Source organism: Falco biarmicus, chromosome 13, assembly GCF_023638135.1.
Source record: "Falco biarmicus isolate bFalBia1 chromosome 13, bFalBia1.pri, whole genome shotgun sequence".
Classification (NCBI taxonomy): domain Eukaryota; kingdom Metazoa; phylum Chordata; class Aves; order Falconiformes; family Falconidae; genus Falco; species Falco biarmicus.
Genome location: NC_079300.1, coordinates 26,560,067 through 26,573,880, shown reverse-complemented (window position 1 = coordinate 26,573,880; position 13,814 = coordinate 26,560,067). Strand labels below are relative to the sequence as shown.

At 41.4% G+C, this 13,814-nt stretch overlaps 1 protein-coding gene across 7 annotated transcripts in view; it reads left to right on the top strand.

Moving 5' to 3' along the window:
• Positions 1-13,814, top strand: part of DGKD (diacylglycerol kinase delta) — a 62,409-nt gene that overhangs the window by 24,516 nt on the left and 24,079 nt on the right. For all 7 annotated transcript variants that reach the window (XR_008825175.1, XM_056358518.1, XM_056358517.1 and 4 more), the window contains 6 exons: positions 7,260-7,364; positions 8,210-8,342; positions 9,216-9,322; positions 9,881-10,006; positions 11,083-11,185; positions 11,705-11,867. Coding sequence is in view for 6 of the 7 variants with exons in the window: in XM_056358518.1 (XP_056214493.1) it covers positions 7,260-7,364; positions 8,210-8,342; positions 9,216-9,322; positions 9,881-10,006; positions 11,083-11,185; positions 11,705-11,867 (737 nt within the window). In the remaining variant the exon portion in view is untranslated. The remainder of the gene's footprint in view (positions 1-7,259; positions 7,365-8,209; positions 8,343-9,215; positions 9,323-9,880; positions 10,007-11,082; positions 11,186-11,704; positions 11,868-13,814) is intronic.

The following is a 13,814-nucleotide window of genomic DNA, read 5'->3' as shown; positions in this document are numbered from 1 at the left end:
GGTGGGTAACAGAGCTGTGCTGAGATGCACTGGCACTTGGCATGGCAGCCCTGTTGGTTCCTGTTCAGTGCTGTGCCATCCGTGCAGATCTCCAGTGATTAATATGCGCAAATTACCAGGATTGTCTGCGTTTCTTACCTGCTAACAGTGGCAAAGACCTTGCATACTTTAGGTTTTGACATCTGTTAAGTGGCTGCAAAAGTCCTAAAATTCTCTCCTTGTCTGTGCTCCTCATACCAATTGCCAAGAACAGGAATGTGCCTTGTTTAGAAACAAGAGTTTCCAGAAGCATGTAGGAATGTGACCCTGGTATGAGAGATGATAATTTTCCCAGGGAACGCTCTGTCTGGTCTGCTTTTCTGCTGCAGCATTGGGGAAGATAGGGACTAGGAGAAAGCACAGATGGGGGGTCAGCATGAGTTGAGCTTGATCTTGCGGGTACGGCATAGCGGCAGTAAGTGCCAATGACAGTGCTCAGAGAAGATGCGCTTGTTATGTGCAACTCCCGGCAGACAAGGTACATATTGCAAGATGAATGAACCTAATAATGTAAAAATGGTCCTAAGGAGACCACACCATGTGCTGTACCTATTTTCCTATGGAAATTCGCTGTCCTGGATTTTACAGATTGAAAATCAAGGTGAAACAGCCATGTGGAAGTTGGGGGCAAGATAACCCAGTATAGTGTAAACAGAGATTTGGGCATGTAAGGCTTTGAGGAAGATCCTGTTATTGCTATTTTTTTAAAAAGGCAGAATTTGACACAGCTATAAGAACATTAATGATATGTTTTATTTGGTGGAAATTAGAGTTTTCATAGGTGGTAGGTGGTCATTTATAGCAGGGAATAAAAAATCTTGCATTATAAAAATAAATACAAAATTGGTGCATTTCCCCAGTGTCATATGAAAAAGTTCTTTTTTCTTTCACCTTCAGGGTAGCATCAGGTTTTGAGGAAAGAGAATTGGTGCAATTCTAGAGAGCTCTGACTGACTTCTGCAGTGGGTTAACAGGACTGAATTTGCTGGCAAAACTGAGTGAAAGCTGAGTTGATGATCAGAAGAGGGATGTTGCCTGTGGAGGAAGGCAAGCCTCGGTCCCCCATGAGTCTAAGCATTGATACTTGTATTATTTCGCTCTTTCAAACTATAGAGACTTATTAAAATTATGCTGTCTTGCTGTCTAAGGCTTTGCTGGCCTGATGCTCAGCTCCAGAATGTTTCACAAACTGACTTCAATGAGACAGGCTTTTAAGACTGGTTTGAGTCTGAAACTCATATTTCATTTTCCTTTACTCTCCCTTCTTTTTGACATTGCGCATTTGCTGAGGGAGTAGCACTGGCTTGATCCACACTTGGTCCATTTTGCCCTCTGTGAGGTCAGCAGTAGTGTTTGAAACATACAGTGACTTTGCTGGTTTGTGAATCTTGCTGATCAGCACAGGCAAGGCGTGTTAACATATAGCAGTGTTTATTTCTCTACTGCTGTTGCTGGAACAGGAGCTGAAGGGGATAAAATGGCTGGGTCCTCATTGCAATCTCACCCAATTTTCCTTCTGAGTTTTTGGGTTCATAGGATACAAAGAGCTTATTCCACTATACAAAAGCAGACTTAGCAGTTAACTACAGATGGTGGACGTTTTCCCTGCCTTTGCCATATGTGATCAAGCTGAAGTTTTTGCCTGCCCTAGCACTGTTCTTGCAGCTATTTTAATTTTTTTCTAGCTGCAGTTCTCAGGTCTTTTGAGCTCCAGAAATTCCTGTTGTCGTACCCAAATCATCAACTGTTTGGGATAATCCAGGATCTCTTTGGGGAATTCATGGCTAGCACCTTTGAACATAAGACTGTAACTGAACAGGATGTGAGTAAAAGGAAGCAGTTGAATGAGCAGGTGTTCTCATAGACCCACTTTTGGCCACTCTGAAAAATGTATCACATCAGAAAAACTATATTTAGCAAAGTTGTATGCCCCCCTGCCCCCCCCGCCCCTTCCCCCAGAGCATTTCTTCAGCCAGCTCCATGATTGGGCCAGTATGATCTTAACTTGTTTTGCCGTCTTTTGTGGTCACTGAGATAACAAACAGTTCCAATACATGTTTGGCCAGACTGTCAGTTTTTTGCTGAGAAGTTTCTGGGCAGCCAGAAAATGCTGAAAGAGGAAGTGAGCAGAGATGATAAAGTTGTCTTTGATGGCAGCAAGACCAGAGAATGAAGTTTATGCTCCTGCTGTTGGGCGGAGGAAGGTTGCTCAGTACAGCAAAACACCAAAGGGTGAAGTATAGCAGATACCAATTTAAAATTTGGTCTAATAGAGGGAGTCTGTTTTGGATCGCCTTTCTAATCCAATTATTCACAGCTGTTCATTGGGGAAGGACATCCAGGGACATGCAGTCCATTTTTAGAATGTGAAATGGGAAATTTTCTTTGGTTGGCTCTGTTGTATGCCAGCTGGCCTGATCCAAAATGTCAGTAAATGTGTTAGTTTTGGACAGGGGAGTGTGGGTCAACATGAGGGGTGGGGTTAACAACTGGTAAGAGGGCATGTGCTGTGTGAGGAAGAGATGGAGGAGATGAAGGAAGGTTTTGGAGAAGTGTCAAGGGAGCAGCAGTATTTGCACAAGACAGCCAGTGAAGGCATGGGTTTTTTTCAGATTTAGATTTTTTTAGATTTAGAGTGAGCAAGCTTGAAAACTGAGAGTTTCTCTAATAGGCTTGAGATTTGTATAAAGGGCACAGAGCTTTGCAAGGGGTGACCTAGTGGGTAGTTGACTGTCACCATAATTCTTGCAAAATAAATTTCTGGGGTTTCACATGCAGTGAGGAGTTTGTAAATTAAGCCATGTCCTGATTTGAAATGTCTTTAAGCCTTCCTGCCATTCCCATCTGTCCTAATGGCTCTTCAGGACTGATTAGAGGGATTGGCAGCTTTTTTTCCCCGTGACTGTTGAGCTCTTTTGCTGGTCGGTGTTAGGTCTCAATAAAGTCACCATGTGGTGAGCTTTGGGCACAGGGGTATCTGGGCATCCAGTTCCTACTAAGCAGTGAAATCTAAGCAACCACATCCAAAAGTTCAATAGCATTTAAGATCAAAAAAGTATGTTATTTTTTAATATTCCCTTTTTAGGAAGAACAAGCACTTTTAATTTACGTAATTGCTCATATCTAGATAAAAGTCTGAGCTGTTTCAGGGCAGGAACACTCAGACTTCTGCCAATCTCCAAACAGGCCAAAAATGTATGAGATTATAAATAAATCTTAAAACTTTTTATTGTGTTTTTTTAAACTCCTAGCAAAGCAGCCTCCATCCTAACTCAAAAGCAATCAGATCGTTGTTTTTGTGCTCTCCGTTTATATGAGAACAAGAGGTCACTGGATGACATTACTGCTTTGTAAATTTAGAACAAATAAAAGGAAATGCTACTTCACCTAGTGCGTCGTCATCCTGTGGAATATACTGTTCCAGGATGTTAGTCAAAAGCCGTAGCCGGAACATAAAAAAATAGCTAGACCATGCTCGTTTCTAGCTACGTTTGCCAACAGGGATAACCAAGCCTCATGTTCCAGAGCATCGGCTCATTGTGCCTGTAGCTGAGAGCAAACACCCTGCGCTCCCTGGCTGGGAAAGGACAGCTTTTCAGGGGGAAGATTGCTGTGGCTTCTTTTGGAGATGACAAGAATTACTTTTTGTTTGGTGCGAGACATTAGATTGATCCTCGGTCTCATCTAGACAGCGTGATGTATGCAATACCCTTTCTCCCTCTGTTAGCATCCTGCAACAGGTGGATGGCTGGAATTGAGATTACCGGCTCAAATAGGAGGAGGTGCAAGTGGTGGGATGAGTGGTTTTGTTTCCCTGTGAGTGAGAGCACGTTTCTGTTCATCTCAGCTCTGCTCTTGTTCAGGAGCAGTGTCGTGGCGTGCCTGTTGCACATCAGCCCGCGCAGGCAGAGCCCAGCGGCAGCCTGCAGTGCAGGGAGAGCAGCAGTGTCTGAGGCTCGCCAGGTACCAGCGTGAGGCTCTGTGACAGGCGAGAACAGTTGAACCATTCCACAAAGGAAGTGTCACTGTTAACCTGTTTCTGGATTCCTAATTATCCTCATTAAAATGTTCAACTGTAACACCACTGCATGTTTAATCAGAAAAACAGGTTTGTGTGGTTTCTTAATTTCCCCAAAGAATTGTTATACTAGTTAACATTAAAATCTTATCTGTCCTTCACAGTGAAGCCTGAATTGACCAAATTTCTCCTCCTTGGACTAGGAGTGAGGTTTGAGATTGTCATCTTTTCTTTCCCATCTCTGATGATACCAGTAAATCCCAATGCAGATGTTGCTTTAGAACTGACTCATGGGGAATGCTCTTCAGAGATTTATCTTGCACGAAGTTACGTTTTATTTGCAGTTTTGTAGTTACACAATACACCCTTTATTTTAATTCCATGACTCACTCTGAATAATTTAAAGTATAAGTCTTCTTGATCTCTTTATTTGTCCTCTTGTCTTACAAACTTTAACTTTGTTCTTTGAACAGAGGATGGTCCAACACTGAATGTGGGGATTTTTAAGATGATGCAGCAGGTGACTTAAGGAGGAGTTAGTGAATTTCTATATTGGACAGTCTCTCCAGTGATCCAGCAAATCAGTAGCCTCAGAAATGAATTTTTACCAAAGGAGTTGTCTGCATTTCCTTATTTTGTGCCAGTATTTTAGATTTCATGTCTTCCAAGGTGATTTAAAAATGATACTATGTATTTTGCATTTGCCTTTTTTTTTTCTTCTCCCCCCCCCCCTTTTTTTTTTAACCAAAAAAGAAGAATAGGAAGAGGGACAGCACTGAATAGGAGTGTTCTGAAACAGGATCGTGATTATAATAAATCAATTTTACCAACTGTTTTAAATTAATTTTTCCCCGCTGGCCAAGAGCGTGCCAGTGGCTTGTTGGTGGTTACTTAGGAAAAGCTGGTTTTAAAGTGATGAAAGGTCCTTGGGTGCTTTGTCCAAGGATGTTTGGACTTTACATAGGGTACTGTTGTACATATGCAATTACAGATGTTCTTGGCTTTGCTGCCTGAATAAAGTGAGGTCATGTGATGTCTGAACAAATTATTTTAACTTGGTTTTACTTCCAGGGAAAAAGCTGCTTCTTCCTCTTAGCAGGACTTCAGAGATGCTGCTCGTTTTTCTCTTAACCACGCTGATTTTTTGCAGTAGTGTTTCAAGTTCCATAAAATGTTTCTCTGAGGTAGCCATTCTTACATAGCAGAGTTTTTAATGGAAACACAGTTAACTGCCCTCTTTTCCACTTTCCCAAGGAAAAAGAAAGATTCCTGTGATTACCTTCTTTGGGAATAAATTTTATCAGAGCTGAAACTGTTCAAAGGAAAAGTCAGGGAAGAGGGAAGGAGTTCTTCAAAGTTTTATTTTTAGAAAATTGTAAATATTTATGTCTTTGCTTAATTGTTTGCTTACAGTTGATACAGATCAGGTCATTTTGTCCAAGATAGAATGCTCCATGCCAAAACTTTGTGTCTAATATGAATGGCCGGTCCTTGCCTTAAAAAGGTATTTAGCTCCATTCATTGCCTACATAATGTGTCCATAGCACCCTTTTCTAGGTCTTGGTAATTATTGCAGGTGGATGCTGCAATCTATCCTATGAAAAGAAATATATTTTGAAAATTGAAGAGCTTAAAATAAAGCAGAAATTTACAGGTGTATCTTTTTTGTTGACATTATATACACATTTCTCCGTGGATGCTCTGAGGCACTTCAACATCAGCTAAAAGTTTGATGTTCAACTTCAGAGGTTTTTATTTTTAATCTGTTTTCTAAATGATAATGAGAGAAGTGAGAAACGGACTGGGAAATGCTGATTAACAGGGGTCATGTGTTGGGGTGATGTGTGTGGGTTTTTTAGTGTTCATTAATAAAACTGTGTTTGCATGCTGGCCGGAGTCACACGGACCGCATCAACCTGACACAATCCCAGTTCCTTTTCATCCATTATTTCCGATGTTAGGGTACAATTTGCTGGAAAAGCAGATGATGTAGACAGTTTGTTTCATGTACAAAATGTAGAGGGGTGCAGGAGAGTCTGGGCTGCTGCAATTTTTTAGAGTTGACGTAAAGGGGAACGTTTCGATTTTTGTTAATGGTGCTCAACTGTAATGCAGCTTTTCTTACATCCAGGTCTTGCAAACACTTAAGCATTGGTCTAATTTAAGAAGTTAGTTTGATGGAAATAGAGATAGGCACAAAGAGACAGCGTTAGTGAGATAACTGCAGTGTGGGGAAGAAAGACTTTTGTCTTGAGAAGAATAAATGTTGATTTATAGTCAAGTCTGGACCCCAGCTGGATGGGAAGCCTTGCGCACAGCAGGTAAGGCCCTCTGAAGAGCTGGGAGCTTTCATTTCTCTCTGCTGCCTCCAGCTGCCCAAAGGAGAGAGCAGTGGTGGGAGGTGTGCAGGGACCTGCCTGCCTTCCTGGGCAGAGGGGAGCCTCTGCCACTCTGCGGCTTCTACCTGTTTGTTAAAACATTGAGCTGTTCATTTAACACAGGGCAGCTAATGCATGGGAATTAGCCCATGCTAGAAACACACTCGAGGGACAGTATTTTTAGAGGGAGGCAAACTCACCGCAGCCTCAAGCTGCTAGCGGAACATTTGTTGGAATATCTCTCATGTAATAAACAGAACGAGGCCTCAGGAAACATGAGGGTTCAAAATACAGTGATTTCTCTTCTGGATTGCTTATTTTGTTTGATTTCTCCCCTCCCCCCTCCCCACTTGTCATGACTCTTAACCAGATTTTTAGTATGATGTTACAGAGTATGTTATCTAATTCATTAATTGCTAAAAACTGATATATTATGTTGTTAACAAAATGTTTTAATGGTGTTGCCAGTTTAAAAAGTCATTAAGTACTTCAAAAAACTTATGCAAGGTCTGCACGTGTAATATATTCACTCCCACTGCCCTGTGCTTGATTTGTGTTGTGCTGTTATTTGGGGGTGAGAGACTTCTTTACTCGATTCAATACAGGGAATGACAGCTGTCTGTGGTTCTGCACATTTGTGAAGAAATTAGGGTATGTTACAGTGGAAGAGAAGTATGGTTGAAAGGTACAAATAACCTCTGCTCTGTTGTGCAGCTCATTGCCTCTGAAAATAGCTTCAATAGACTATACTAGTGATAACGTGTTCTCTGTTCTGTCACTGACATGCCCAGAATACACACTATTAATTTTCTCTCACTCTTCAGATTATCACTCCATGTCGGAAGCTCATCCTTTGTGCTGATAACAGAAAAGAGATGGAAGATTGGATTGCAGCGCTGAAGACTGTACAAAACCGTGAACATTTTGAGGTAATAGGAAAATGTGTTCCTTTGCACTCTGTGTCTCGTATTCTAAATAACAGCTTGTTTTGAGATTGGAGTCAGCTTCCAGTTAACTTAATAGAAGTTGGTTTTATTGACTGTAATGGGCATGGCGTTAAGCTTTCTGTAAAATCTATCCCGGATTCACTGAAGTAATTCTCCAAAGAATGCTTGTGGCTTTGTATACTCTCCCTTGGTAACTGTGAGAGCACTTCTCAGAGTATGGGTAGGTTGTGAAACACATTTTGCCCATTGTCTTTTTACTCTTCAGTTACCCTCCTTGTCCTAATTCACGTCTTGCTTGGTCAGTATTTTGCTTACTTCAGTGCATCTGTTTGCTTTCTGGGGCTGTAGTTAGACCAGCACTGCCACCAAAAGGAGCTGTCTTTTGTTTTCCCTACTGTGATGCTTGTCTCCCTGTTGTCTCCTCCCTTATGCTGGCACAAGCATTCCTCTGCCACACAATAAACCAGGTCAAGGGAATTGATCTGGCTGAAAACTTAATCCAACAAAAAAAAACCAGGGAAGGGAAGGATCAACTCCACAGCTGATAACTTCTCCGGTTCATTTCACTACGCTCATTTGTAGCGAGACAAGGATGGGAGGTGGGACAGGAGCAGGAGTGAAGGTGTGGCTTCTTCAAGTAGTCTCTTCTGGCTTAAAGACCTTCTTGAGCTGCAGGTAGTGTGTATAAAGTGTACGCGGCCTACTCTTCCCTAGCAGAGGTTTTCTGTTTCTGCCTTTCCTGACTGCTATGTGCAAGTCTTTGTTTTAAGGAAAGAAAGTTGTGTTGTTCCACTTTAGACTTTGCTGTAATACATTTATTTTGCTAGTCTACCCAGTACAGCATGGACCATTTCTCAGGGATGCATAACTGGTACGCCTGCTCACATGCTCGGCCAACGTACTGCAATGTGTGTCGGGAGGCATTATCTGGAGTCACGTCGCATGGGCTCTCATGTGAAGGTAAACGTGCTCTCTTGTCTCCGGTTTGGGGAGTGCCATCTTCATAGCTCAGTGCCATGTTCCAGAGATAACTGAAGAGGAATGTTAACAGTCTACAAAAAGATGTAGAAAAATGCTGCATAGTACACTGGATAGAGATACAGGCTGTGTATGAGACTGAAGGTCTTTTCTGGGCCTTATGCTGAAACCCTTTGCTGCTGAATCCCTCTGGCTTCACAGAGAATTTTCCTGCAGAAGTCAAGATCAGGGTCTAGGCATTTTGTAAAAGGATAATGGCTGCAATGATGTTTTCATGCTGGTTTTAGTGTTGGACCTGAGAGTAATATAGCTGATATTTTTTTTTTCCCCATTTACACAAATACTGCCATCCCTTAATTAAATTATGCTTCTGAAGGGAACAGATACGTACTTCTGAGGTATCAGATGAAGAGTCATAAGAATACTCTTTTTCATGAGAATAATCATATTTTTAAGAACATTCTTGTTAAGCATTTGAATGCCGGGAGGTTATTCTTTTCCAGCTTTGGCATAGCAGACGTGCTCATACTTCTAGCGTGAATGAGGTTACACCCACACTGTGTAAAAGGATGCAGGCGTGTATGACTCTGTAAATCATGTCAAAGTTAACAAGGTGATAACTAAGCTTTGTACAAGCAACTGGCAAAACTGACAAGGCAAGAATTAATAGCTAGCTCATCTTACTTGGTACGCTTAGAGCTGATAGTTTTGGCAGTGCTAACAAGGGTAGTGTGTGCCCATGCTTTCTTCTGGAGCCAAATATGGTCACTTGGGAAAGCTTTTGCACACACTGCCACATTTTGCGTTCTGAGGCATAAAATCACAGGATTAATATAGTCTTCTTTTCCTCTGCAGTGTGCAAGTTTAAAGCCCACAAGCGATGTGCTGTGCGAGCAACCAATAATTGCAAGTGGACAACTCTGGCCTCTATTGGGAAGGATATCATTGAGGATGAAGATGGGGTAGGCGTTAGTCTTAGTTCTTTTACCCTTTTCTTGATGGAAACACTGGCATGCGCTCTACAGCTTTCTTCACTGTACAAATAACAGATTCTGCCTTTACGTGTTAGTGATGTGGAAAAGACCTTTACTGTCAGAGCATGAGATTCTGTGTGAAAAGTCCAACCAGGGTAGTGAGGACTCCTTAATAGGAAGAGATTCCTGCTATGGACTGGGGGAGTTGAGGCTAGAAAATTGGAGGCATGGGGAACCTAATCTGAGTTTTCACAGAAAAAAAGATGAATGAGTGGTTGGAACAGTACCTTAGCATATGGGATGTCTGATGTAGGTCAGTGTTTCCTGGGTAGCCTGGGGTGAGTCACCTGGTCTCTTTGTGCTTGAGCATGACATAAAATGCTGAAAGAGGTTGTCAAGTGTTTTCTAGAAATTGCCTTTGCTGTCCTTAAACAGTGCGTATAAAGACTCGCCTGTCTCTATGTCTCTGTGCCATAGTGCATCCTGTGCCCTTAAGCTGTTCTCTGGAAAGTCCATGTTGCCTCTCTCCCTCTGTACCATTTGCAGATCTCGATGCCACATCAGTGGTTGGAAGGAAACCTGCCCGTGAGTGCCAAATGCACTGTGTGTGATAAAACCTGTGGCAGTGTCCTACGTTTGCAAGACTGGCGCTGCCTTTGGTGCAAAGCCATGGTAAGTTGAATAAACATGATAATTTCAGTAAAAGGATAGTCTTTGATCAGCTCTGTGGTGTGTTCTTTTAATGACATTTACTTAAAATGAAATCTCTTAATGTGCTGCCAGTATTTGCTGTGAAGGACTTTATTGTTCTTTCTCCAGTTGATAAACAGCTTGCAAGAGATAGAAATTTAAATCTGTGCTGAAAAGTATCACTGTGATGCATAAAATTAAGACTTGAAATAAGAATCTGACTTATCTGCAAGCTTATTTTCTTTTGATAGCGAGCTTTTATAGAAGAATCTAATTACACTAGATATGAATCAGTGCCCCAGGCATGGGAGATGTTGGGTTTTAAGGAGCTGTTATTTGTAATTTCTACAAGCTGAAAACGTAGAACAGAAAAGAAGAAAGAATACTGAGCTATTTTAATAATAGCAATTTCCCTTGCCATTGCAATAGGTTTCTCTTGCCTAACCACTGTAGTGATGCAGATCTTGCTATGTTTCCAGTTGTCTATAATATTAATAAGAGAAGTATCACGAAATATGTGTTTATAATGTGGGGGGCAGGGGCCCAAACCCCAAGCAAACCCTCTACCTTGCAGTCTTCGTGTACTAGAAATAATTGAAGCGCCCTACTCTACTTTGTATTTCCTTTTTTGGGTGGCTTTAGTAATCCCTTCTCTTACCTCTTACGTCCCTCCTGTCTTCCTGCTTTGTTTTTTGCTTTCTTGTTTTCTTGAATTCCCTGCTTTTTCTTCTGTTGCTACTTCTGATCTCTCAACTGAGGCTAGGATTTTGAAAGCAGGATGCTTGAAGGCGCTTAAAGCCCAGAATCTCTTACCTGGTCCTCTCAGCACTCAAAGTGCTAGTCTTATAAATTCAAATGGCAGAAAAATTACACACTAAAGGGAAGAGGAGAATTAGTAGAAGACTGATTAGATCATTCATAAAATAACTGTATTGATTGACATTTCCTTGGATTTGCCCCCTCTTCCTTTCTTACTCTTCCTTTACAACCTCTTGTTGTTGTGTCTTCAGGCCCAAAAGAGTCTGAATGATTGATTATATTTTTGGTGGTATTTTCAGGTACACACAGCATGTAAAGAGTTGTTGCCAAACAAGTGCCCTCTTGGGCTGTGCAAAGTATCTGTCATTCCTCCTACTGCTCTTAACAGCATTGATTCAGATGGTAAGTATGGGCAGTAAGTAGCGCTTTCTTTATCTTCCTCTCATCACAGTCCGTTCAGCTAACACTATTAATGCCAGGCTCTGTCAACTGAAAATTCCAATTTTGGTGTTGCTGAAATTCCAAACTGGAAGACATGGCTGAAGTGTGGCAGTGAATGGTTTGCTTTGCTTTTGCATTTGGTTTATTGCCCTGTAACGTCAGTATTCACTGAGATGTAGCTGTTAAAATTTATTGAGAACAACTATATTGCAGAAGCGGTTTGGGAGGGTTGGAAAAGCTGAAAATTTTGGCATACTGCTAGGAGATAAGTGTGACATTTGGCAGCATGAGGTGTGGTTCGTGCTGGATTCAGGGCTGTGCACATTTGGCGTTTACCCAGTGAGTGCCATAAGCACAAGGAAAGTATTAGCTTCTTCATAGCTGCGCTGGGGTGTGGGGTGTTGGTTTTTTAGCTCACTCTGTCTCCATGCGGCAGCTTCACATCTTGGCTTTTCCTCCCTCTCCCCTTTTCCCCAACAGGTTTCTGGAAAGCTACTTGTCCCCCTTCTTGCACAAGCCCTTTGTTGGTCTTCGTCAACTCAAAAAGTGGAGACAACCAGGGTGTAAAATTTCTACGAAGATTCAAGCAGCTACTGAATCCAGCGCAGGTCTTTGACCTCATGAATGGAGGACCTCACCTTGGGTAAGCAGATATTCTACGGAAGCACACATTCCTTGCAATACCAGAAAAGTACAAGTGATTTATTTGATTATAAGCTCATCTTCAAATGTAACAAGGACTCTATTCCTCAGAGAAGATTGAAAATGTAGGAAGTTTGAGGGGTTTTCCACTCTGTGTTTAGTGTTACTGATTAGCTAAAACAAAAAAATGATGTTGAGAAAGGTTATTATTTCCATTCATTGGTAACAGCAGGATAGCTTGAGGGGTTTTGGGGGAATTCCAGAAACACTCCCCTGAAAGAAGACCAAGCTTGCAACCAGAATAAAACTTGTCAGCAGACAGATTTGTAGCAGGCATCCTGATGTACTGTTAGCTTCAGTTAAAGCGGGTGAACAGACAAACGTCACGGATAGCAAATGAATATTATTGAATGAGATTTATCAAGAAGTAACTTACCTGGGAACTATGTGAAACTTCCATCCCTTAAAGATGTTATGGTGATGTGGGGAAAACATCTCTTAGGAGTGCTTTTGGTAAGCACTGCCCTGGGATCTAGGTGACATTTCAGGCTTATTTACCACTAGAATATCTATGGATTGAAAAAAAACCACAAACAACCAACAGTGAGTGCTGTGGAATAAATTCCTTTAGGGTATTTCTGCAGCTCTGTTTAAAAAAAACACGTTTGGTCTCTAGTTTGCCCCCTTCCAAATGTTTCTCTGTTGCATTGTATTTTGAGTAACTTTTGTCATGAATAGGTGCTTCTTATATAAATAAGAGCCAACACGAGGTAGATCTCCTTCATATTTTTCTAAACGTGACTCAAAGTCTATGGCTAAGACCTGTAGGTGCAGGGTTTTTAAATCTGGGACTGTCCACTCCTAGATGAGTGACCCTTAGGTTCTGCTCTTCTGAGGACTGTTGTGGTTTCTTGCCATAGTGCATTGCAAAACTGGCCTTTAGAACTGCAGCATGCTGTCCAGGGGGATGTGTTTGGCTGATAAATAATTTACAGAAAGCTTTTAAAATTAAATATTTTTCTTCTCCTCCTCTGTTGGACTGACTGTAGAGAGGAATTTTGCTTTTAAGCAGGAGAGAAGGGAAGGGAGGGAATCAATTATTTTCTCAAGCTGTGGTACAGACTTCTAAAACAGCTGCTCTCCTATGCTTTCTTAAAAAGGAAATGATGGTACGATGTAAAGGCTGCTTCTTGATAATTTAAATATTCTCAGCTGGTGCCAGTCAAACTGTACCATAAGATGTTGTGATTTCTGATAACCTTTTTTCATGTGTCAACAACACTTGAAGAAATAAGGATTTTCTTGTACTACAGCAAATATTGTTTAGGTAATAATAATAATAAAAAAAATTTACGAAACCAATATAAAAGCAGGCAGTAGTTGTGGAAGATGTTCAGTAAGAAGCATGATTTCAAACAGCTTAAGGGGAGGTTGTTTCTAATATTCTGGAAGGGGTGAATAGAGAATTTCACTTGTCTTGCTGGTGAGTTGTTTGCCTGCCTGCAGGACAGACTAGGCGCCAGAGCATTGATTTACGTTGCTTTCCCAGAAGAAGGACTAAAGCTTGTGAGGCTTTAAATCCTCTTGCAGTTGTCTGCTTACTGAACAACTGCGTGAAGTTCCCACTCTTCAAGCTTTGCTTTAATTGGTGTGGCCTTGAGCGCGAAGGCAGTGACATCAGAGCGCTCCAGTGACAAAAAACTACTGTTAGGTTGAACACAGCAATTCCGCAAAAAGGAATTAAATTCAATGGATAATCAGTTATCACATGCCTGTTTCCTCTTCTGTTCAGACAAAAGTGTCCTGCTTTAGTAAAGAAGTATGTCTGGGACATATTTTGGTAGTGAATAGCCATTGTAAATTGCTTAGCTGTATTTATAAGTCCTTACTTATAATCATTTTAATTCATTGTAATCTGACAGTGGCCTGCATTCATTGCAAAATCAGA